The sequence below is a fragment of the Spermophilus citellus genome, assembly GCF_964194105.1.
Source record: "Spermophilus citellus genome assembly, chromosome: 1".
In the NCBI taxonomy this organism is placed as follows: Eukaryota; Metazoa; Chordata; class Mammalia; order Rodentia; family Sciuridae; genus Spermophilus; species Spermophilus citellus.
In genome coordinates, this window is record NC_138182.1 from 150,105,182 (window position 1) to 150,131,261 (window position 26,080).

Here is a 26,080-nt window from a genome sequence, read left to right on the forward strand (position 1 = left end):
AAGTGGGTTATGAACTCCCAATTTTACCCCAAAGGTAGCAGAATACAACAATTACTAATAGGGCATTATGTAAAAAGGAAGCTAATTTTGAGTAAGCCCAAGAGTTGGAGCCCTTCCTCCACCCTTATCAAGAAACTGTCCCTGCTCCAACCTGTTGCTGAGGTAAACTGTCCCAGGAATTGCCCCTCCCTACAGGGAGCTACAAGGTTGTTAATTAATAAGTCCTGGGCGGCACCATCCTGCCCTTACCCCTTCAGCCCACCTGTTTCCCACCTTTTGGCCATCCCACCTAGTCACATATGCAGGAAGGAGCAAGATAAGAGGAAGCAGCCTAGGACATATAAAAAGGGCAAACCACCTCTCTTCTTGGGATATCAGAATACCAGCTATGGCCCCCTTCTCCCTCCTGGGAAACGTCTATATTACCCTTTTTTTTATTACCCTTTTTAAATAAACCCTGCTTTATATGCTTGCCTTCACATGCTTCTCCAATGTTCAAACTTCAACATGTGAGAACTCCTCACATAATGGGTGGTATCAATTATACACTCAAGAATGTGAAGCAGTTTAGTGGGTTTTTGTGCGAGTGTTTTGTTTTTGGTCTGAAGCTGTTAGCTAAATAGCTTCTCTGATTTCTCTTCTCCATCCTCTTTCCTGGAACTACATTTTAGGTCATCTCAAGTTTTTTCTTTTATCAGATGAATAATAAAACCCAAAGCAGAAAATATTTAACAGGATAAAATTCAGTGAAGCATGTGGAATAAAAACGTTTTAGATTAGGATAAAAGTCCCCCTGAGAAGCATAAAATAAAAACACAAGTTCAAGGTTAAAAAAAAAATCCCCAATTACAAAAATGTCTGTTAAAAGTGGATGATAGTATCAAATCCTCATGGGTTTTTAGATCTCACTGAATCCAGTTAAATGGAAAAAAAAAAAAGTTAAATGTCAACACTAATAGCATGGGAAGAACACATTCTTTGCAGTTATTTTAAGCTTTGGGTTTTGGAGCCCGCACCAAGACAGGGTGTGGAAAGGCCGGGTAAGTGCGAAAACAGCAAGCCAGCATAGTAAAGGGTCTGGTCTAGAACCCAGGGGTTAGCTCCTTTCCTCACTCCAGCAGGCCCAGAGTGGGGTTCTTTGGGGGTTCTCAACCCAAACAATGGATTTGCACTCTCGGCCAGCTAGGTCCGTGCCCCACTAGGTTCTGGAAACAGCTTACAGGAACCCCAGCCCCAGGTTCTCCTCCGACCCCATCTGGATGCCCCCCACTCCCCAGGTCGTTCTCCTGGCTTCATTCGATAACTATGTGTTCCAGTACATCGGTAGGAAGTTAGGTATTTATCCTACCAATCCACATGCTTATTACTTGTGCTCCCCTCCTACCGCGCGCCCCATTCTATCCCGGAACGTAAAGTCCACGAAAACAGGAAACTCCGCCTGTAATTTCTAGGCCGCGCCCCACGTGCGGACCACAACACCGGTACTAAATAAATAGGAGTTGGAGGATCTTCCCACTCTCCAAGCCTAAGCGGGCCAAAAGGATCCCCGGTCACGTGTCCAAAAGAGGGCATACCATCGAGTCAGTCCTCCAGCTTCCCAGAGAGTCATAGGAAGTGCCCTGGGGTTGGCGCAGGTCTTTCCGGTCGGGCCGTCTGAGCTTTTGTCCCGCTGGCGGCCGGGCTCCCGCGGCGCCGCCACAGCCAGTACGTGAGTCCCGGGCCGCCTGCGCTCCCGCCCCCCTGGCCCTTGCCTGCCACGCCCTTCCCTTCTTGGCCCGGTCCAGGCTGCCCCCTGGGTCTCGGGCGGGACCTGGGAGAAAGCATGCCCTCCCCACACACGTCTCAAGAGGCGGGTTCCTGGGGAGAAAAGGGGAAGGAAAGAAAATCTCAGGCCTGCCAAAGGGTGTAGGGCCCGCCTCTGAAACTGACGGGACTCCAACTCCTGTCATCTGAGCAGGCCAGGGTCTTGTTAGGGCTGCCCCGACTTCCAGGGAAGGACCGTGTCCCGCCCCCCGTGTTCCTTAACTGTTCATTGCTGTCTTGGACGGGGAGGGTAGACAATCCTGAAAATAAGCGCTTTAAAATAACTACCCTGTGGTGCCGCGGTTACAGTTAAGTTTGGCCCTGGGACTTAGGAGGAAATTCTAGCGCCAGAAGGATCCTTAGGGGTGTTCTGATTCGACCTGCCTACTCCTTCTTTTTGGTGAGTGAGTGAGTGGTGTTGAGAGACTCCTGCTGCAGGTGTGGATGGAGCCCCCAGAAAGCGCTTTGTGGCCCCCGGCAAGGGTATGCTTGGGGAAGACGACTTGCCACGGGCCTTCAAATTTGAGGAGTGACTAGTGTAGGGAGAAAGAAGGTGGCAGAGGCTTCTAGGCTGCGGGAAAGCCTGGAGGAAGCCAGGTTGTGGGAATATAAAAGACAAACGTGGGTTGAGAGTAGTCCAGGGCTGGTTGTGTTGTTCTAAGACGTTTAGACTAGGTCACCAGCCCAACTTTTTTTTTTTTAATGAATTTTTGAATATATAATATATTCATATGGTTTCAATAATAAAAACTTAAAAAGTTGGTGAAAAGATTTCCCCCAATCTGCTTAGCTGTTTATCAACCCTCACTTCCTTGGTGACCACTTTTAGTTTGAGTGTATGTCCCAAAATTTATTTAAAAACTGGCAGATATAAATGTAGTTAGTTCTCCCTTTTTTCAAAGATGATACAGTACATTCTGATGCCCTTTGCTTCTTCCACTTAATCTGCTTTACAGATCCCTGCATATTAGAAAACAGTTTTTGTTTTACAGAGCCGTGGTTTTGGATTGGTCGTTGTTTAGATGTTTTGAACGTTCATAATTTGCTTTAGTTCCATTCAGGGAAATTTGGGTTATTTCCAATTTTTTGTTACCCCTAACAATAGTACTGAATGCCATTATATTAGATTAAGGTTTTTAAGGAATGTTTGTTTTACATTAACTCAGCCAGTTATTGGCAGACTGTTAAAATGTCAAAGCAGTATCATAATTACTGTGTAGAGTGTTTAGAGAACAAATAAAACTATATAAAAATGAAGTAGTTTTTCCCTCTGGAGACATGTTTTTCACTGACCTAATAGACACTAATTCTATCCATGACTTTCTTCAAGCCAGTCCCTGCCCCTTTAGCTTCAGGGAATCTCTCAACTTGCTTTTCAAAATCTCCTTTACCTTGTTTCCTGGGCCAATTGGAAATCTATTCTCCATTACCAGGTATGAGTCTGTTCCTTCTTCTTCTTCTTCTTTTTTTTTTTTTTTTTCACCTTTAGAAAAAAATCACCTTTAATCCTTACTGGTGCTTAAAAGCAATAGAAACAAGTCATGTTAACCATTTACAATTCAGATATTCACAAACTAAATGCAAAAATAACTAGACAGCACAAACCATTTTCTCTGTTATCCTTTGCATATCACTTTTCTTTCCTTCTTTGCTCACTCCTTAGTCCCAGCTTTCATTTGTCTGTTTCCTCATTCTAGGTTCTCTTTCTTCTTTGTTAGTAACCATTTTATGGTACATTCTCTCTCATTTTCTTTTTTCTTTCTCCAGTTATCTCCAAGTCAAATATAATCCAAGAACTTAAGGGACAGAATCCCAGTATGACACTTGAGATAGTAGATTGCTTTGTGAAATATTGTTGCCCCTTGGAAATTCAGAGTAGTGATTGATATGTTGTACCTGTTTCTTGTTGCAGTCTGTTATAGGAAAGAATTTTCAGCCCCCAGAGTGAGTCACAGTTATGCTCATGTGAGTTGTCTAGGCTCTTAAGGAGTGGCTCCTGACTCTGGTTGAGAGACAAAAATTGAGTTCACGTTCTTACCATCAGCATGTACTTTTGTTGGTAATGGTAGTAGATCACAAACTATTTGTTGGTACTGGCAGAAATGCCCACAGGTTGTAAGTGATACATAGTTTTGTAAAGAATGGAGAGCATTCTGTGACTGACTTTGACTAATTTAACCAGATATTCAGGGTCATGATCCCTGTTGAAAACTGGTTAGAGAGGGGTTTCCCATCCAGCTATGAGAACTTCTAAGAAATTCGGACTTTTCTGGCCCTCTCTGTGGAAGAGTTGTGATTTTGGAGTAATTCCTTTCTTGTGTCATAGGGGACATATGACAGCCCCACATTAGTCTTCCTGATTTTAATAACCTGCTAGAACTCCAGGTCTTGATTCTCTTCCCTCTTAATCCATGCTCCCACTGCAATTAGTATGAGTGATCTTTCTTTTCAGGATTCTGCTACATTTGTCTCATTTTTGCTTTTTTAAAATTTGTTGAAGTATTTTAAAAGTAAATTTTAGACGCCATGCCATTTTACCCATGCATATTTCAGTTGGCATATTTTTTTTAAATAGGGACCTCTGACAGCTACAATACCATTATCACACCATCCTAAAGTAACTCTGGTTCCTTTATATTATCAAATAGGCAGTAGGTTGGGAAACTACTGGGCCTGTAATCTGTGGGTATGGACTATAAGTTAAGAATGAGTTTTCCCTTTGGGGAGGGTACTGGAGACTAAACCCAAGGGTGCTTTGCTATTCCACTGAGCTACATCCTCAGTTCCCTTTATTTATTTTGAGATAAGGTCTCACTAAGTTGTTAAGAGTCTAGCTAAAGTTGCTGAGGCTGGTCTCAAATTTATTATCTTGCCTCAGCCTCCTGAGTTGTTGGAATTATAGACATAAACCATTGTACCTGACTGATTTTTACATTTTAAAGGATATTAAAAAAAACAATAAGCACCATCCTATATGGCCCACAAAGCTTAAAATATTTGCTCTTTGGTCCTTTACTGAAAATGATCACTAACCTCTGATTTAGTAAAATAAATGATCTTTCAAAATCCTTACATACATTTGCTTTTCCTTTGTTTAAAACTCTTGAGACAAGTCTACTCCTTAGTATGAGTCCGACCCTAGTACAGCCCTTATTTTTGCCCACCTGTCCATCTTTGCCAACTGTCCTGTGTTCCAGATATCTAGTGGGTGGTGAACATCAGTTGTTTTACACTTGCTCTTCCCTCTTACTTACTCTTTTCTTCCCACCCTCTTTCTAGTTCTTCTAGGCAGTCTTTCCTTCCTGTACCCCCCACCCCCACCCATTTCCTATCTGGACTCTTTGTCTCTGTCATTTTTATCTCATTGATTGTTTTCCAGTGAGGCATTCTTTCTCGTCTGCAGGGACCTTGATGGCTAGACCTTGTCTTATCTCTCTTTATTCCTAGGAATAGCTCAAGACCAGGGTAAAGAAAGCAAGGTATGGATCATAATCTAAGTTTCTTGTGCAGCATTCAGCCTCAGAGATAACTAGAATGCATTTTCAGTATTGCTTATGAGCATAAATTAATATTTTGTTACATTCTCTTTAAGGCCTTTAGTTTTTAGCAGCACTTACTCCAGTGCTATCTTGGTGTTCTGCATTTTTGTTTCACATTTTCTTAGTTATGATAGTGATTAATTTGAATTTTGAGCTGTTTTCAGTGAATATGTTGATCTATTTTCATTTTACTCAATAAGAGGAGTGAACTACACCAAGTGATAGACATTGTGCACCTATCCAAACAGAGATGATTAAACAGAACCTGAACCAGGAGATCCCTGGCTTATGACTAGCATAGAGAGATATATAGTTAAGTATTTGTGATTACATGCAGACTAGGCCAGTCAGCAGCCAACCAGATAATCCCGAAGGACATGAAAGGAGCTAAGAATCTGTTAAAAAGTTCAGAGAAAGGGCAGACTTAGAATCAGTGCATGTAGTGGCAATGAGGTGATGAGAGTGGCGAGTGGCGTGGTCTATTTTATGTTCAAAGAATCAGTTTTAAGTGGTTGGATGCAGAAGACTGGCCTGGGAAATGTGTTACTTTGTTTTTTGTTACTCTAACAAAATGTCACAGATTGGGTAATTTATAATGAAGAGAAATTTATTTCTCACAGTTCTGGAGGCTAAGACATCCAAGATCAAGATAAGATCAAGGCACTGGCATCTGGTGAAGGTCTTTATGCTGTGACCTCATGGTGGAAGAAATAACATGGCAGAACAGCAAAGAGAGAGGGGCAGAATGGAGCTGAACTTGCCCTTTCACTTTTTTTTTTTTAAATGAATATTGAACCCAGGGCACTCTACCACTGAACTATATACCTGGCCCCCTTTTTGTTTTTATTTTGAGTCGGGGACTTACAGAGTTGCCCAGGCTGGCAACTTGTTATCCTCCTGCTTCAGCCTCCTGAGCAGCATTCACCACTGTGCCAGGCTTAAGCTTGCCTTTTTATAAATAACACAATCCCAAGATAATAGCATTAATCCATTCATAACAGATGCAGAGCCATCATGACTTTATCACCTCTTAAAAGTCCCACTTCAGTCAGGCTTCTGTGGTGTGCTTTTATAATCCCAGCTACTCAGGAAACTGAGGGAGGAGAATCCCTTGAGCCCAGGAGTTGAAGGCTAGCCTGGGCAACATAGCAAGACACCATCTCAAAAAACAATCAAATAACAACAACAAATGAGAGCCAGACTGTTTGACACACATTTATCATTCCAGCTACTGGGAAGGGTCCAGGCTGACACAGGAGGTTCACAAGTCCCAAGTCAGCCTGAGCAGTTTAGCAACACCCATCTCAAAATTTAAAAGCCAGTGGTGTACCCTGTGTTAGAGTACCCTGTGTTCATTCCCAATACTATAAATAAATAATTTTTCAAAATAATAAAGAAAAAGATGCACCAGGAGTGGTGGCACATGCTTATAATCCCAGGGATTCAGGAGGCCTGAGGCAGAGGATTGCAAGTTTAAGACCAGCCTTGTCAATTTCATGAGGCCCTAAGCAATTTAGGGAGACCCTGTCTCAAAATAAAAAGTCTGGGGATATAACTCAGTGGTAAAGTGCCCCTGGGTTCAATCTCCAGTACCAAGAAAGACAGAGGGAGGTAAAGAAGGAGGAAGAAAATGAAAGGAGGGGAGGGGTAGGGAAGACCCATTTCTTAATGCTGTTGCAATGGTGGCAATTTAATTTCAACATGAGTTTTGGCGGGGACATGCAAACCATAGCAGGGAGTGATCAGGTATGCATTGTATAGAATTCTTAAAAGCTATTGGAAGAAGAAGTGGACAGGCATAAGAATGAAGGCAAAGAGACTATAGTAGCAGCTCAGACGAGAATTTAGAAGGGTTTAAACTAAGGTCTTAGCAGCAAAAATGGAGATGGAGGCAGAGGTGGGAGCTTGAGAACTATTTAAGCAATGGAATCAGCTGGTTTTATGGGCTGTTTTGGAGTAGATTAGGAAAATAAGAGCCCCCCCCCCCTTCTGGTTTAGGCAAAGGGAGGAGCGGGGGTGGATAATTTGGGCTGTAATTAAAGATAATTGTAATCAGGTCTGTAATTGAAGAGAAGGATCTGGGACAGAGATGAATATCTAAGAGACAGCTTATAGGAGTGGTAGGAGTTTTGTCTAGGGGTTAGTATCTAAGTATATAGAGTAAATTGAGAAGATTCAAGATGGAACAAGGAAGCCAGCAGCATCCAAGGGACAGCAGTCTGGGGAGCAAGCACCTGACCTAGAAAAAGCTAATTCAGCATTGTCTGAATAGAAGAAATCAGGTTAATTCCATGGGGCTAGAGGGGAGATGGGACACAAAGACCACTCTATCAAGACACTAGTAGGAAACAGAGTGGTGAAAGTAGTACAAAGAGGAGAATTTTTTTTTATTAATTTACTTTTTGACATTTTATTTGAAAATTATTTCAAACATACAGAAAAATTTCAAGACAAAGCATAATACAAAAACGGTACCCTTTACTCAAATTCACCCCAAGTTATCATTTACTTCATTTTATTGTCTTGCTGTTTCATAGATACAATATTTTTTTCAATCATTTAAGGGTAATTTATAGATATCCTTCTGTGCACCAAACCACTCCTATCCTATCTTCCTGAATGTATATAGTCAAATATTATGTTCCTAAGTTACATGAACTAGTTCTTTGTATTTGTTTCCTCCCTGTGGTTTTGATATTCATGTGAAACACAAATGAGTTCATTTGTTTCTGTTTGCTTTTTGTTTTTGCAGTTTCCCTCTTTCTCATCATTAGGGATTTAATATCATTCTTTGAATATGCAGAACATTATTATACTTTCATGAGTAAAAGCTATATAGATGCTATAGAGTATATTTCTCCCCTGTCCCTTCTGCTGTCTTCTCCCACTCCACCCTTTTAAGTAATGACAATTTTCTGGTATCTTTACTTTCCTTTATTTCTTACACAAACTTTAGCATATATACTCTATTTCACTTTTACTTTATAATACTGTGTATCCTGGAAATTGCTGCATGTCAATAGGATATTCCTCATTATTTTTTAGTACTGCATTTTGCATATGTGCCATAGCATAATCATCTATACTCAAACATTTACGTAGTTTTCCAGATTTTGCAGTCATAAAAATGTTATAATGAAAAAGAAAAAATGACAAAATAAACCAAAAACTAAAAACAACAACAACAACAACAACAAAATATTATAATGAAAAACTTTGTGCTATACTTTTGTTTTATTGGAAGTGTTCTTTTAGTATAAATTCCTAGAACTGGAGTTTTGGAATTAAAGGGGAAATGTGTATGCAGTTTTGTTGGATATCGGCAGATTTTTCTACCCACAGGAGTTGTATCTATTTGTATTCCTAGCAATGTATGAGAATACTTTTTCTTCACAACCTCAATAGAGTATTTTATTGCATTTTGAATATTTGCCAATGTAACAGGTGGAAAATGGTATTTTACTATAGTTCTTATGTTTCTTTCATTAGTGAAGTTGAATATCTTTTCATGTTTAGTATTTCTTTTTGTGAATAATCTGTTCATATCTTTTGCCTGTTTTTCGGTAGGAATTTTAGTCTTATTTTCTTTCACTTTTTGAAAATTCTTTGTATATTAGGATATTGGCCCTTATGTATGTTATGTTGCAAATATTTTCTTCTATTTTGTCTTTTATTTCTCAATTTTGCTTATAGTATTATTACCATAAAATCTTATTATTATGTGGTTAAATTCAGTCTTTATTTTGCATCTTTATAGAAAGCTTTCTCTATACCCAGGTTATAGAGGCATTCACTCATGTTTTGTATAGCTTTTTTATTTAGAGCTATGTTCCATTTGGAGTTTATTCCTATGTATGTTATGAAGAATGGATCTAATATCTTTTTCCAGATGGCTTTGTAGTTGTTAAAACATAAAAGATGGATTTTACCTAGTAATTTGAGATACCATCTTTACCATTGATTTCTATGTGTAGTTGGGGAAGTTTCTGAACTTTCTTCTATTTATGTACCAGTACCACACTATTTTAATTATAGAAGCTTTATAGTATATTTTAATATCTAGTATGACTTGTACCCCCTTAGCCTTTTTGTTCTTTTTTACCCTTAACAATTTTTTGTGGGTTTTTTCTTTTGTATTTTTTTAAAGGAGAAATTTGGCTTTATTACTATAGAAGCATAAACATTTTTCTGTCCTGGAGAGTATAAGTGGAAGGGCCAAAGTTGAAAAGGAAATGAGTGGACCAGGGACCTGATATGTATGGGAACAGCATTCTGAGCACAGATGTATTGCAGCTAATGGTTCTGGAATTATGCCCAAATAGTAGCCCTCACACTTTAAGTGACATGGACCACTTTATCCAAAGTAATAAAAGGAAGGGGAAGTAAGCCATGCCACCATTCCTCAGTGACCTCAGTTGATTCTTACTTAGTATTTAATATTACATAATATTTAATTACATAATAGTCATTTTGTGATATTCTCTCAGCTGAAACACCTTTTGATTTAATGTCTACTGAATGATTGTCTTCCTAGTGATCTCCTGAGTTCCTAACTGCTTCTCCTGTTTTGTAAAATTAAAAAAAAAAAAATTTAGATGTTGATGGACCTTTATTTTATTCGTTTATTTTATATGTAGTACTGAGAATTGAGCCCAGTGCCTCACACATGCTAGGCAAGTGCTGTACCCCTGAGCCACAACCCTAGCCTCCCTATTTTGTAAATTTTAATTTGGAGTCTTTTCTATCCATAAGTTAGATCATGACTGTTTCTTTTACTTTTTCTTTCTTTTAAACGGGGTTTTGCTGTGTTACTGAGGCTGGCCTCAAATTTGCAATCTTCTCTCCTCATCCTCCTGAGTAGGGATTACAGATGTGCTACTGCCCAGCTTGACTGTAATTCTTTATTCATATGTACTCTAAAATATATATTTTACCTTCCTTTTATTGATCCTGTTTCCTCCTAACATTTACTTATAGAGTTTTCATAGTACGATTATCCAAATTTCAAAGTAATTATCCAAGAATCTGATATGCCTTCAGGATAAGAGGAGAAAATACAAAATTAATTAAGTCTAATCGCAAATGTCTCATTGTCTAAGGTTTAGGAGTAACTAGCTTAGAATAATTAGAATAGTATCTTTTCTTCTCAGGACTTAGTATTTTAGTAGGTAGGTACGAATGGAGAACAAATGATATGTAGTATGACTTCAAGGGAATAAAGATCTTAGAATCTGTTTTTGGAATTTTACCTTTTCTGAGTCATGTGCTTTATCACTCAGGTTTAAACCTCAATCCAATAACTCGACTTGAAATAACTCGACTTCATTTTAATAGTCCAACAAATAATTATAACATATAGCACTCACCAAAGAACAGGCACAATTCTCTGTGCTTTTACACATATTATCATTTAATATTTACAACAACTCCATTGCTTTCATTTTACACAGGAGCAAACTGCTGTATAAGGAGATTAAATAACTTTCTCAGGGGCATACAGCTGGGTATTTGAACTTAGGAAGTATTCCATTAATTCTTTGGTTACCAAAAGGAATTGGTTCCAGGACACCCCCACATACACACAGACACCAAAATCTGCTGTAGATGTTCAAGTCTTTATATAAAATGGTATAGTGTTTGCATATAACCAACACACATCCTCCTGTGTACTTTAAGTCATCCTTTGATTATTTATGATACCTATAACACTGTAAATGTTATATAAATCTTTCTCATTCTGTATTTTTTAGGGAATAATGGCAAGAAAAAAGTCTGTACATATTCCATGTGGATGAAATTTTGTTTTTCTGTGTAGTTTTAATTCATTATTGGCTGAATTTGCAGATGCAGAATCTGCAGATATGGTGAGCCAACTGTATTTTCTTTGCTCATTGGTTCATGGTTTTGCATCTAATCTTTGATTTGCCCAATAGTTAGCCTGTTTATAAGTAGGAATAAAAGCTTTATGGCCGGAACATGTTCTTTCATGTAGAGTTCTTCCCTAATCACTTTCCAGGGCCAGTGTTTTCCTTGGAGGGAAAGTCCGGAAGGCCAAACCAACTTCAGGCAGCTGCAGGTTGTTTTCTTTCTAATCTCTGCAGTGATCATCCTCATGATTTCATAACCACAACCACCTCCTTGATACCTCTACACAGGTACTGATTTCTTTAGTTTGCCTGTCCTCTGCTGATTATGTGTAACTTTCATAATTAAAAATAAAAGTTATGCAAGGCACAGTGTCACATGCCTGTAATTGCAGTGACTTAGGAGACTGAGACAGGAGGATTGCAAATTTGAGGCAAGACCTTGTTTTAAAATAAAATACAATTTAAAAAATTTTTTTAAAAAGGACTGGAGATATAGCTTAGTGGTAAAGTACCCAGTACCACCCTCCCCACGCCCCCCCAAAATTATGACTAACCTAACTTTTATCTTAATAATCTTTCTGTCTCCTGTTCTTCAGAGATTTTTTTCCTACCTTCTGTTCATTGTTCCATGACTAGGTTACATTGTTCAAAAATTGATCAGTGTTATCTATTATTCTGTGCATCATTTCAACTTGCTGCCATGCTAAACTGTTATGCAAGAATTGGAAAGCTCTTTGATCTGAAATTCAGGGCTCTGGTTTTAACAGAAATTTTGTCATGACTACAGTTACATCTCCAGTATTTAAAATGGTATCTATGGTGCATGCAGTCAATAAATATTTATCAAGTGAATGAGTGAATTTTAATGTTATTCTTCCATTTTTTTCTAAACAAAGTGAACAGGTATCATTTTCATTTTCTTGGTTTAGTGTCACATTTGAAGACGGGCACTGAGGATGAGGAATCAACTGAAAAATATGAAAATGTTGGAAATGCAGAATCTAAGTGGCCAAAAATGGAAGTTCTTCACAAGGATCATATGCAGGAATCTATTGATAAAACTCATGATTGGGATAGCAAAATAGGGAATCAATTGGAAAAGCCTGAGTGGAAAAGAATGAAGGAAGACAAAAGTGGCATCAGGGAGAAGATTGACAAAACCAAGAACACGACAAATATAAAAACAGAACGAGATGAGGCATCTGAGAAAAGCTTACATCTGAGCTCAAAGCATGTTACACATCAGACTGTCCCTATAGAACAGAAAAGCAGTGAACAAGGTAAATGTGTTGAGAGCATTAATGGAAACTCTCATGCCAGCCTACAGCAGAATACCATTGCTCTTAAGAAATCACATAAATGTGATGAGTGTGGGAAGTCCTTCAAATATAATTCCCGCCTTGTTCAACATAAAATTATGCACACAGGGGAAAAACGCTATGAGTGTGATGACTGTGGAGGAACTTTCCGGAGCAGCTCCAGCCTTCGAGTCCATAAACGGATCCATACTGGGGAGAAACCGTACAAGTGTGATGAATGTGGGAAAGCCTACATGTCCTATTCCAGCCTTATAAACCATAAAAGTACCCATTCTGGGGAGAAGAACTGTAAGTGTGATGAATGTGGGAAGTCCTTCAATTATAGCTCTGTTTTGGACCAGCATAAAAGGATTCATACTGGGGAGAAGCCCTATGAATGTGGTGAGTGTGGGAAGGCCTTCAGGAATAGTTCTGGTCTCAGAGTCCACAAAAGGATCCACACAGGGGAGAAGCCCTATGAATGTGACATCTGTGGAAAGACCTTCAGTAATAGCTCTGGCCTGAGGGTCCACAAAAGAATCCATACAGGTGAGAAACCTTATGAATGTGATGAGTGTGGAAAGGCCTTCATTACTTGCAGAACACTCCTAAATCATAAAAGTATTCACTTTGGAGATAAACCCTACAAATGTGATGAGTGTGAGAAATCTTTTAATTATAGCTCTCTCCTTATTCAACATAAAGTCATCCACACTGGAGAGAAACCTTATGAATGTGATGAATGTGGAAAGGCCTTCAGGAACAGCTCAGGCCTTATAGTTCATAAAAGGATCCACACAGGAGAGAAACCTTACAAGTGTGATGTCTGTGGCAAAGCATTCAGCTATAGCTCTGGCCTTGCAGTTCATAAAAGCATTCACCCAGGAAAAAAAGCTCATGAATGTAAGGAGTGTGGCAAGTCCTTTAGTTATAACTCACTTCTTCTTCAACATAAGACTATTCATACTGGAGAGAGACCTTATGTATGTGATGTGTGTGGGAAAACTTTCAGAAACAATTCAGGCCTCAAGGTCCACAGGCGACTTCATACTGGAGAAAAACCATATAAGTGTGATGTGTGTGGGAAAGCTTATATCTCACGCTCTAGCCTTAAAAATCACAAAGGAATTCATCTAGGGGAGAAACCTTATAAATGTACCTATTGTGAGAAATCCTTCAACTATAGCTCTGCACTTGAACAGCATAAAAGGATTCATACAAGGGAGAAGCCCTTTGGGTGTGATGAGTGTGGCAAAGCCTTCAGAAACAATTCAGGCCTTAAAGTACATAAACGAATCCACACTGGGGAGAGACCTTACAAATGTGAAGAATGTGGGAAAGCCTACATCTCACTTTCAAGCCTTATAAATCATAAAAGTGTACATCCTGGGGAAAAGCCCTTTAAGTGTGATGAGTGTGAGAAAGCTTTCATCACATACCGAACTCTCATAAACCACAAAAAAATTCATCTTGGGGAGAAGCCCTATAAATGTGATGTATGCGAGAAATCTTTTAACTACACCTCACTCCTTTCTCAACACAAAAGAGTCCACACTAGAGAGAAACCCTATGAATGTGACAGATGTGAAAAGGTCTTCAGAAACAACTCAAGCCTTAAAGTTCATAAAAGAATACATACTGGGGAGAAACCCTATGAATGTGATGTGTGTGGAAAAGCCTACATCTCACACTCAAGCCTTATTAACCATAAAAGTACCCATCCTGGTAAGACCCCCTATACATGTGATGAATGCGGAAAAGCTTTTTTCTCTAGCAGAACACTTATAAGCCATAAAAGAGTCCATCTTGGAGAGAAACCCTTCAAATGTGTCGAGTGTGGGAAATCTTTCAGTTACAGCTCACTCCTTTCTCAACATAAGAGGATCCACACAGGGGAAAAACCCTATGTATGTGATAGGTGTGGGAAGGCATTCAGGAACAGCTCAGGCCTCACGGTGCATAGAAGGATCCACACAGGTGAGAAACCCTATGAATGTGATCAATGTGGAAAGGCATATATCTCACACTCGAGTCTAATCAACCATAAAAGTGTCCACCAGGGGAAGCAGCCCTATAATTGTGAATGTGGGAAATCCTTTAATTATAGATCAGTCCTTGACCAACACAAAAGGATTCATACTGGAAAGAAGCCATATCGATGTAATGAGTGTGGGAAGGCATTTAATATCAGATCAAATCTCACCAAGCATAAAAGAATTCATACTGGAGAGGAATCTCTAAATGTGATAAATGTGGAAAGTTATAGTAGCACATCCCAGAAGATAATCTACATGGGTGGGAATGTTCTGGATGGGACCAGGATGAGGATGCCTCTGTGGGAGACAGAGCTTACTAAGTCTCAAAGAACTCAAATAGAAGAAAAACCTTATGAATGTAAGAATTTCTGAGGCCCTTATTCATGGCTTACAAATTTCATAGTATAAGTGAAACCATTTTAGATGATTAAGATCTAAATTACTATGTGATTTTCAATCATAATCAGCAAAGAAGGCTCCAGTGTTAAAGTAGCTGAGCCCTTTTGGAGTGTAAAATAGTCCATTATGGGAATAAAACCTATCAAAAACAATGGGATATTTTTAAATCCTCAAAGTGAGCAGAAATTTCTGGACATAAAAATGTATATGAAGAAAGAACTTCAATTAGAAATCACAAAGTCACCATTAGAAAGTTCATATTTGGGTAAATTTTGTGAATAGAAATGTAGGAAATTCAGGCATAGCTTTGCATCCCAATAAGATTGTATTGGTCCGTGGGAAAAAAAAATCCAAGAAGAGCCTCCAAAGGGCAAATTCAGGGAGAGATAGGCTTCAGGGAATATAAATTTATTTATTAGTAATCATGGATTATTAACAATGTAATTGAATGGTTTGGGGGATAGGATGAGAAAAATTTGGATTTCCTTGTAGTAAAGTAAAAAGCATAGACTTATAAATCTAACAGGAGTAGGAGAGTATTATAAAAATGCAAATTGAGTGAAATGTACTATTGTAATTCAAGAGTTGAATGGGTGAAAATTAAAGTTTCAAATGAACCCCCTCAATAAATGATGACTGTGTGATGAGTGAAAACCTGGTATTCACATATTCTACCATAAAAGGTCCTACAATGGAGAGTATTTTGCCATCTTCAATAACTAATGGAACGTGAATCTTCAACATGAATTTGCACCTTCAGAAAGAATCAATTCAGGGATTCCTGTGAATAGGAATGTTGGGAAGGAGAGCATTTTATTGTGGTAGCTAAAAAACTAAGTAGCTACTAGTAATCGAGAGAGGAAATTCATGTTTCTAAATCTTGTCAAATGTTTGTTTTGGAATGTGTTGTAAAGATTTCATGCACTACATGTGTATATTGTCTGTCGTAAAATGTTATGAATACTTTGTTCAAGGCTCATTCTGCTCTGCCATAAAGACCAGGTAATTGTGGTGAGGTAAGATTGAACTCCAATAAAGAAATTCCTCAAATGTAAACAGGCTGTGACTTACTTTAAATAGAAAAATATACAGAGCCATTTGTGTGTTATATTTTTGTGGAATAAGTTATACCAAATCTAAACCAGAGAGAACATCAGGACACTCATCCTACAACCTGGTAACTTAGATTTTACCTGATGGTGCCTCCACTAGAAGAAGCACAGATAGATTTTGAGGGGACCACAGGTAAGCAATGTGATTCTTATCTTGGGGCCAGATCATAACTTGTGGGAGTAGGCAGGCCATGTGAGAAATCACCCCACAGAAACAGTTTGTTAGGAACAGGTAGAATTTAATATAAAATATTGTTAGCTAGGTAACTCATGGTAAAAGTAAACTCTTCTGAGTTAACTAACTTGCCCAAAAAGACTGTGGGTGGGGCTTATCAATAGAGGCTAAATTCTAAGTCTGGTCTGTGGCTTCAGAATCTGTGTTTATAAGAAAACAATCTCCAGCCAGATTGTTTCCTATCTCATTAGGATTCCTGTCACTGCAGCCAGATAGTTTCCATGCTGCTTTCTAGGAGCACTAGAGAGTACTGTCTTCTAATACCTGTAGGTTTTGATGGATGATATAAAGAAAGGAGGAGATGAAGTATTTCTACCACTCAGTTCCACTTTGAAATGTCATGACCACACTTGATGTATGTCCTTTTCTACATATGACACTAGCAAACCTGACTCTATCCAATATAGACTTGAATTAATTTGCTCAGCAAATACTTGTTAAGAATTTACTAGGCACAATCCACTGTCTAAGCACCAAATATGCAGAGGATAGAAGCAGGAGTACCTGGGAGATAGATATAAATAAGAGAAAAAGATCACAATACCTTTCTATTGAATGTCTGAACTAAGCTAACCTTTGTAGGTATTCAGAGGAAAGTGAGCACAGCCAACAAAGAGGGAGGCATGAAAGACATTGAGTTGGTTTTTCTTTCTTTTTATGGGGAGGAGGAGAAAAGCCTAAATAAAGGCAGCAGCACATGTGTTTAGGCATCTGGCAGGGTTGGTGTTTGGTGAGTGGAGAAAAGGAGGCCTTAGAGTATCCATTCCCAGTAGTTGCTGTGATACAGATTGGCCTTTTATTTGTTGAAGATGAAACCAGCTCTGACTTCTTTAAGACAATTCTGTTACCTGAAGTTTCCATGTGCCCCATGGCCAGGGCAGTCAGGATGCCTGTTATTTGACCACCTCCTGCTCACACACAGTTCCAATTCATTGGATTCCAACCGGACCTAGTACACTGCCTAATTTCAGGGAGGCAGGTTAAGTAATAAACTAGAGGTTGGCCACCTTTCAGATGTGAATCCTAAGCACTCCAGTGCACTGAACATGAGGCATGCACCTACTTCAGCCCCCATCTATTTAGATGCTTGGAAAATGGGCTCCTGGCCTCTTGACCCAGGCCTTAAATAGTTCTAGGGCCAGATAAATTGAGCTTATACAGATACTGAGTATATCTGGGGTCTCTTGGTCTTCAGCTGCCCCAGGTGGACATCAAAGAGCAGATCCAATTAGTTAGGCTAAACCTACTCAAGCCAGTGCAGTAATTTATGGTTGTGAGGAACCACCCCTACCCACTTAAGAACAGAGAACAATATAATATGCAAGGGCATGGAGAGCGAAATTTGCCAACTTATAATTAAATCAAACACTTTTTTTAGTAGGTAAATAAGATATTCATAAAAGCCTAACGTGATTATATTATATGGAAGGGGGAGATCAAGATGATGTTTAACTCTAGATTTCAGAGTCAAATGTACATGGGAAAATGTCATAGGTGAGCATTAAAATGACAAAAATACACTATAAAAATGAATGAAAAACTTTGTAAAGGGAAAAAAGGTGGGGCATTACTTTCTTTTAAAGATAGGCTTTTATTTGGATCAGTTTGGGTATCTTTAAAAGGTAGGTAATTTGCCCTCTTGGTCCATTTAGGTTGCCGTAGCAAAAGACCACAAACTGAGTCATATATATTTTTCAGCTCTGAAGGCTAGCAAGTCTGGGTTATGTGCCTGGTCAGAGTCCATTTCCTGGTTTGTAGATGGGAACTTCTTCCTGCATCCTCACATGTAACAAGATAGAATTTGTTACATACATATATGTACATGCACAAAATATAACAATACAATTTGGCCAATATCACTCCTCAGCATTCCTCTCCCTTCACCCCCTGATCCCTATTTTCTGATTTCTCTTTGTTATTCATGAGATCCCCTTGCTTTTCTTTTCCTTTTTCATGAGGCCTCCTTTAATAAAGGGCACTAATTCAGTTCATAAATGGTGTACCCTTATGACTTAATCACCTCCCAAAGGTGCCAGTTCCTAACACTATCACAGAATTGGCAATTAGGTTTCAACAAACGAATTTGAAACAAATGGACACATTTAGACCATAGCACTGCCCCTCCCTCTCAAAGCATGGAGGCTAAAAAGACTGGTTTTAAAAATGGGGTCCTATAATTAAAGAGGTGAACACCAATACAGCTTTTGTTCTAGACTGCTGATGCTGTTCAATTGATGCTAGATCAGAAGTTCAAGGCCAGGCCCACCCAAAATGATGAATCTTACTAGGTGATCTTTCTGCAGTTGATCTGGGTTCCCAAAATGCTACCCTTTCAAGATAAGATGAATCAGATATGACCCCACTCCCCCAAGTGTGAAGACAATTGCCTTGTTACTGAGCAAACCAGTAGAAGAGAAAGGGGAAGCATTCCTGATGAGTTGTGATCACAGATCTAGACCTTTACTCAGATCCAGGTAAAACAACCTGACACCTGGTAAACACACACACACAAAAAGGATTTCTTCAATTCTAACCTCAGGGCTTATAAATCATTTTAATTTATTTCACCAAACAGTCAAAAGATATGCACATAGAAAAATGGCAACATAAATGAAAACCAAAAGAAAGGAACAGACCCACATAGACTTCCCATACTGAATTATCAGGTATATTTATGAGAACATCTGTGCTTAAAATATTTAAAGATGTATTTGGCAACAGAGTGGGACATGCAGAAAAGGGAATTAATTGAAAGATATGTAAAGATGTCCAGGATGCAGCATGGAAATAGGATAATACAGGAGATGGGGAGGCTTCATTGAGAAGTTTTTAATATGTATTTAGTCATAGTCTTGACACAAGAAAAGGGAAAGACATTGGGCTGAGAATTTTTTACAGTCGATGAAAAATATGCCTACTGATTTCAAACCCCAAAGAACACAAAGCAAGGTAAATTTATGAAAACCACACCTACAGATATCATAGTGTTACTGTAGAAAATTATTTCATATGTCCCATCATTCTATGTAGCATTGAAAGCTTGGGACTTAATGGGTTAAGGAGGAAAAAGGTCTTGGCAAAAGACAAAACGAAAATTACTATCAAAGAAACAACTGTTAGTTTCCTCAGCAATAAAAGCCAAGAGTGGAATTAATTGTAGTATAAAGATAGAAAATAACTCAACCTAGAATGTGGAAAAAATGGAAAAAAATCAAGAATGAGGACAAAATAAGCACAATTTTTTTTAAAAATTTCATTTGAGAAAAGATTTATTTTATTGATCCCTTCAAGGCCCTCACTAAAGGAAATTCTAAAGAACTTACAGAAGAAAGGCAATACCACAAAGAGTTATGAGATGTAAAAATTAAGGAAGAGCAAAGAGTAGGAAATGTGGGCAAATGTAAATGAAAGTTTTACATAAAATAATTATAATCTAGAGTTGTTAAAGTAGACTTAAAACACCAGACAATAACAAATCAAGAAAAATAAAGGATTGAGGTGGTCTAGAAATATAAAGTTTTTGAGTAATCTTGTAATTATAAAATCTAGGGAATCATAAAGTAGAAAGTCTAATTTTGATACTAGTGGATAGAATAAGAGTTTTTTTTTAAATGAAAATCGCAAATGAAAGAAAAGTAACAATTTATAGGACAAAGAAAAAACAGATGGTAAATATTTAAGCCAAAAATATCAGTATTTATATCCAATGTACTTCATCAGGACAAAAATACAAGACCCCACTCTGTGCTGTTTAGAGGAGACTCAAATATAAGGACTGTTTGAAAGTAAAAGGATAGAAAGAAAGTATATAAAGCAAATAGTAGTCAATAGAAAACTGCCATATCTCGACTAACATTAGCTGAAATAGAAACTATGGCACAAACCATTCCTAGAGATAAAGAGAGCCATTGCTTCAAGAAAAAAATTCAGGGGAAATATTAGAAAGATATAGCAGTTTTAAGTTAGTACTTATCGAACGATATGGCTCAAAAGTGGGGAAACATTCACAAAACTCAAAGCAGTTGAAAGATTTTTGACACCTCTCTCAGTAATTAACAGTGCAAGCAGACTAAAAATGAGTAAAGATATGGTTTAAAATCATTTAAAAATATGATTCACAAGCAATCTAATGGATATACATGTACTATTGTATCAAGAATACATATGCTCTTTCAAACACACATGAAACATTTTCAGAAATTGACTATGTGCTGAGACATAAGGTAAATCTCAACAATTTAAAAGGATGGAAATCAGGGTAATTCTGTCATGCATTTAAATGAGAAATTAATAAGAAAGATAACTAGGACATTCCCATTATATTCAGAAATGGACAAATACATGAATAAATCATGGTTCATAGATAAAAAATATTTTAACTGAATGATAATAAAAATGCCACATACCCAAACAGTGGGAAGATGCTTAAGCAGTGCTTAGAAATTTATAGCTTAAAAATATTTTTAGAAAATCAAAAACTTGGTAATCACCTAAGCACCATTCAAAAGGTTAAAACAAATGCCCCCCAAAAATGTTAAAAAGTAATAAAAAGCAGAAATTAACAAAATAGAAAAAATAGGATTAACAAATCCATATGTATGTTTCTTTAGGAAGACTACAAAATTGACATAACTCTCATGAGACTGATCAAGAAAAAAAGAGAAAGCACAAATAACCAAAGTCAGGAATAAAAAGTAGGGGGAAATATACAGCAGGGTAAAATTTCCTTCTCTGAACATACACTGATTCCCTTGCTCCCTGAAACTAAGAGAATACCTCACTTCCTCTAAATTCCTTGAGTCAACAATTCTGAGAACAGGATGTAACCGTCTATGATGAGCCAAATCACAAAGAAATAGCTCATTTTTGTAAAATTACAATACCTATACCTCACCAATGCTCACCAAAACCATAGTGTGCACTGTTGCTTGTGTTTCTTAAAAACTCTCATTCTGGGGCTGGGTTTGTGGCTCAGTGGTAAAGTGCTTGCCTAGCATGCATGAGGCACTGGGTTCGATTCTCAGCACCACATACAAATAAATAAAAGAAAGGTCCATTAACAACTAAAAATATTTAAAACAAACAAACAAAAAAACCCTCTCATTCTGCATAATTGGAAAAACATTCCCTTTGAGAACTTTTCCTGTTACAAAAGTTTCAAGATAGCATTTTTTGGGCATATAAATCTAGGAGAATGTCTTAAGTTTGATGTTACAAAATGCTATCACATTAAAACCATAATTTATGCCAATAAATTAGAAATTTTAGATAAAATGAGAAAATACCTAGAAAAACATAACTTACCAAAATGTACTAAACGGCTTACATCTTGTGGATATGGGGAGTATGAGAAGGAGTATGGAATGTGTTTAGTCCTCTTACAGGAGAGTTAAGAAGAGGATGAGGGAAGAAGAAAAAAGAAATCATGAAGGCAAAACCTGAATAAACAGTGAATATTGAAGAGCCTTGCACAGAAGCACTCATCTCGATTTCTTTTTAAAAAAAATTTTTTTTGTTGTACTTGGTCACAATACTTTTATTTATTTATTTTTTAATTTTTATGTGGTGCTGAGGATCAAACCCAGGGCCTTGCACGAGCTAGGCGAACGCTGTACTGCTGAGCCACAACCCCAGCCCCCACTCATCTCAATTGCTATTAGTGAATTTGTCTAAGATGAAAACCTAAAATGTAATTTTATGTAGTTCATATGTGGGGCTTCTGAGTGGTAAAATGGTACTAAATACTAGCTGTATGATGCAAGGAAACTTTTCCTCATGGGATTAAAAAACATCTGGGGAACACCTGAGGATGAGTTAGCTGAGGCTAGAAAATGGAGACCTGAAGTCTGCATAAGGACGTTAAGAATTTGGAGACAGCTGCCCCCAGGGAAGTTCCTGAGAGGACTCTCCATGGCTCTACTTGCCTCAACTCAGGGACTTAGTCCAGAGACATGTTGAAGAAAATAGAACATTTTTAATTCAACATTTTTAATTCAATTTATCTTCTCACTGAGACACTGTTCCCATTTATACCTCACAGTTCCCAGGCCACGAATAGTATTGGTTTTGCCCAGGTAGCAGTTAGTATTAAATCCATGAAGAAAGTCAACCAAGCACTTAACCACTGAGCCACATCCCAGCCCTTTTTAATTTTTCTTTTGAGACAAGTTTGTTTAAAGCCTCACTAAATTGCCGAGGCTGGCTTTGAACTTATGATCTTCCTGCCTTAGTCTCCTGAGTTGTTAGCATTACAGGTGAGCACCACTGCACCCAGCTCCTATATCTATCTGTGTATTTCTATATCTGTTTGTGTAATTGGTGCATTATAGTTGTAAAGAATGGTAGGATTTGTTGTTACATATTCATTCATGCACACAAACTTTTCTTTCTATGCTTGTATGTCCTCAACCATCTTTTGTCAAGATAATGGAAACAAACTGTTATAATGAGGTTAAAAAGTTAGTATTATTAGAACCCTAAGAAGAATGCCTGCAGTGAGAATTATTTGTTATAAGGATGAATCAGTAAGTCTGGCTGTATAATGGCTCCTGTCCAAGGACATCTAGACATTCAGACAATAGAAGACAATTCCTATCTGAAAGTTAAGAAAACCCTTCCAAAAAATCACTCCATATGCGCATACACTTTGAGAAGAGATGTGAGAAAAAAAATTTTAATATAGTTTCTCAGTGGTATTTTGCTTCTAAGCAAGCAATCTGTTGTTTTTAAGCAAACATGCTTTGTTTCTGTCAAGGGTCAGGGAAAAGAGTCTCCCACTTGAGTCCAGGAATGAAGAGTGCTGGGTGAGGTGAAAGCTGCTACATATATGCTTGCTTCTCTGGCGTAGGCAGCCTTGCCCATTTATGCTGAACACATTTCACTTCTCCCCCGTGTTTTCTTAGAAATCCCCAAATATTCTGGAGCTTACTCAGAAGTGTTGCCAAGAGCCAGGCTTATCCATGGATCATCTTAACCATGGATATTTTTTTTTTTTGAGTGTTCTTTAGGATCTAAAAGGAAGAGGCCCTGGGATGGTAGGCAAAGTTTCTTTGGTCTTGAATGTAAACATTAAGGGAAATATTCCAGTCAATGAAATAATTATGAATTGGTTTCCTGTCCTGTCTATAATTTTTCTGTATGTAAAATTAGAAAATGACTGATGCATAAGTTACTTTAATAATCTGGTTTCTTTTCAGATTGTATAAATCTCTCATATTTTACATAAAGTTATTTATAGGTTAATGAAAAAGAACCCTGTATTTTAATTTTAAAAACTTTGTACAAACATTATTGTTAAATTGACTTAATGATTTGTCTTTTTTTTTTTAAGTTAAAGGAGATAATGAAGACAAGAGCATGAAAACAGGAAACAACACAGTAGAGAAGATCAGCAAAGTCAGGTTAGTATTTTGGAAAGAGGGAAAACCTTTGGTATGAGTGAACAAGAAAAACCAGGAAACCACAAATAATTAAAGAGAAAAATGAAAACTTGGAAAGCACAGCCGATATACTATGAGTTATTTAGAAGTATATTTTTACTGTTCCAAACATATGGGGACTTCCTAAGTTAGATTTTAGTTATTTCATTGTATTTGGAAAACATACTCCATGTGGGGCTGGGGTTGTGGCTCAGTGGTAGAGTGCTTGCCTAGCATGCATGAGGCACTGGGTTCCATCCTCAGCACCACATAAATGTAAAATAAAGATATTATGTCCACCTAAAACTAAAGAATAAATATTTTTAAAAAAACCACTCCATGTGATTGCAATCAAAATTTGTCAAGGTTTGCTTTATGGCCTAGCATGTTTGATCTTAGTGAAAAGGTTCCTGGGCACTTGAAAAGTACATGTGTTTTGCAAATGCTAGGTGCAGTTATCTATATAAAGGCATTAGATTGAGTTTGTAATGGATTAGTCATATCTTCTCTGCTCTTGATGAATTTTTGTCTGCTTATTTATCAATTAATGAGATAATTGTTGAGGTACTTTCTTCTTAGAATTCTGTGAATTTAGATTTATTGAGACCACACAGATAATAGAATTGTTATATCTTCCTAGTCAATTTCAATTTTATCTTTATGAAGCAAAGCTCTATCTCTAGTATAATGCCTTTTGCTTACTTAGTCTCTTTTTTCCTAGTATTAATAACACTGTCTTCTTTTTGATTACTCTTACATGGCTTATCTCTTTCCATTCTTTTACTTTCAACCTTTGTGTACCCTTACGTTTTAGATGTGCCTCTTAGAAATAGCATATAGTTGTTGTTGTTTTAATTTAATCTAATAACTTATTTTAATAAGAGGATTTATATTTTAATATATAATTAATGATGGCTTTGGGTTTAAGTCTTATTAATTCCTTTTACCTACTTTCTTTTTTCAGATTAGATTAAAATTACTACTGATCAGCACAAATCATGGAGCTCCTAGTTTCTAGCATCTTTATCAGGAGGCTTCTTCCTCTAAAAACAGTGACTCAAGCATATTACTACAGAAATGCTACAACAGCAATACTATGATGAAGACTTTTCTTTCTTCGTGTGGTCTTATTACTCCATCTTCCCTCCGCTCCCCCCCAGAAAAAAAGTTTTTTGACTATTAATGTGGAAAAAGTGACACCATTACCCAGTTCCACTCTCACCTCTACCCACATCTGGAAGCTGTTATGATTGGGGCATGGTTTGAGTGTGCCCCCCAAAGATTCCATGTCCTAGAAGTTCAGTGATGGTGTTGAGATGGTGGAATCTTTAAGAGGTAGAGACTAGTGCAAGGCAATTAGATTACTCTTGGGAGGAGTTAATGCTGGTCTCCTGAAATGATTTAGTTTTCAAGAGAGCAGGTTGTAATAAGGTGAGCAACCCCCACCCCACCCCCATGTGCTTGGCTCCTTCTACACATGACTTTCCATTTCTCTGCTATGTTTTGATGCAGTAGAGGCCTGTCACCAGTACATTGGCTCAATGCTATTTGGACCTTCTAGCCACCAAAATTATAAACCAAATAAATCTCTTTGTTTTATAAGATATCAGCCTCAAGCATTTTGTTATAGCAATAGGAAAGAGACTAATACATGGACTGACTGACATTTAGTAGAGCTTTGAAGGGCATCTTCAGGAACTTACTCATCCCCCAGCTCTTCAACTCTCTCTGAAGTTGACTGTCTCATATCAATGCATTTAAGCCCTTGAGCTCACTACTCCCTTGGCTAAGACCTCTCTCCATTGTGCCTAACCAGTTAGTGTAGGGGACAATGGACAAAGGCTATGTCTAGAACTTCTTCACAGAATATGGCCTTGATGACTCAGTTTCTCCATGCGACTTACTATGGGGCCTTGGGGATCCTCAGCTCACTTTTCTTGATTTCCTGACACCTTTCTTCTAGTCAAACTCACAACTGTAGTATTTCAGGTGGGTTGGTGGAAAGGAACCATATACCCATTGCAAATTTAGATTTTCTCATATAACAACAAAATAAAATAAAATAAAAAAGTTCCTCATTATTTAATCAGGAATTAAAAGTCTTACTGTAAGTAAGCTGGTGACTGAGGCAGGCAGAAAACAAACATATTCAGCACGTCACACTGAAGTTCTTTAATGCTGGGGTCCCTAAGTGGGTAGGATCTAACCACATCTGTAACATTCATTTCTTGTGAGGATACAACCATTTTATTTTATTTATACTGGGATCTAACCCAGGGGCTCTTTACCAATGAGATACATCCCCAGTCCTTTTTATTTTTATTTTGGGACAGGATCTTACTAAATTACTGAGGGTCTCGTTAAGTGGATGAG

The 26,080-nt window shown here is 37.8% G+C and overlaps 1 protein-coding gene across 5 annotated transcripts; it reads left to right on the forward strand.

Moving 5' to 3' along the window:
• The first annotated feature begins 1,308 nt into the window (after window positions 1-1,308).
• Window positions 1,309-25,311, forward strand: ZFP62 (ZFP62 zinc finger protein). Of its 5 annotated transcripts, XM_081301831.1 has the most exons (4): window positions 1,309-1,704; window positions 12,139-14,484; window positions 23,620-23,689; window positions 24,672-25,311. In XM_081301831.1, coding segments are annotated over exons 1-4 (2,427 nt in total). In that variant the 5' UTR covers window positions 1,309-1,703; the 3' UTR covers window positions 24,682-25,311. The 5 variants fall into 5 exon arrangements, with proteins under 5 accessions (XP_081157957.1, XP_081157954.1, XP_081157953.1 ...); XM_081301828.1 differs by lacking the exons at window positions 23,620-23,689; window positions 24,672-25,311 and adding an exon at window positions 3,138-3,236 and having other exon boundaries at window positions 1,313-2,203; window positions 12,139-16,170; XM_081301829.1 differs by lacking the exons at window positions 23,620-23,689; window positions 24,672-25,311 and adding an exon at window positions 11,359-11,497 and having other exon boundaries at window positions 1,653-1,704; window positions 12,139-16,170.
• The last annotated feature ends 769 nt before the right edge of the window (window positions 25,312-26,080 follow it).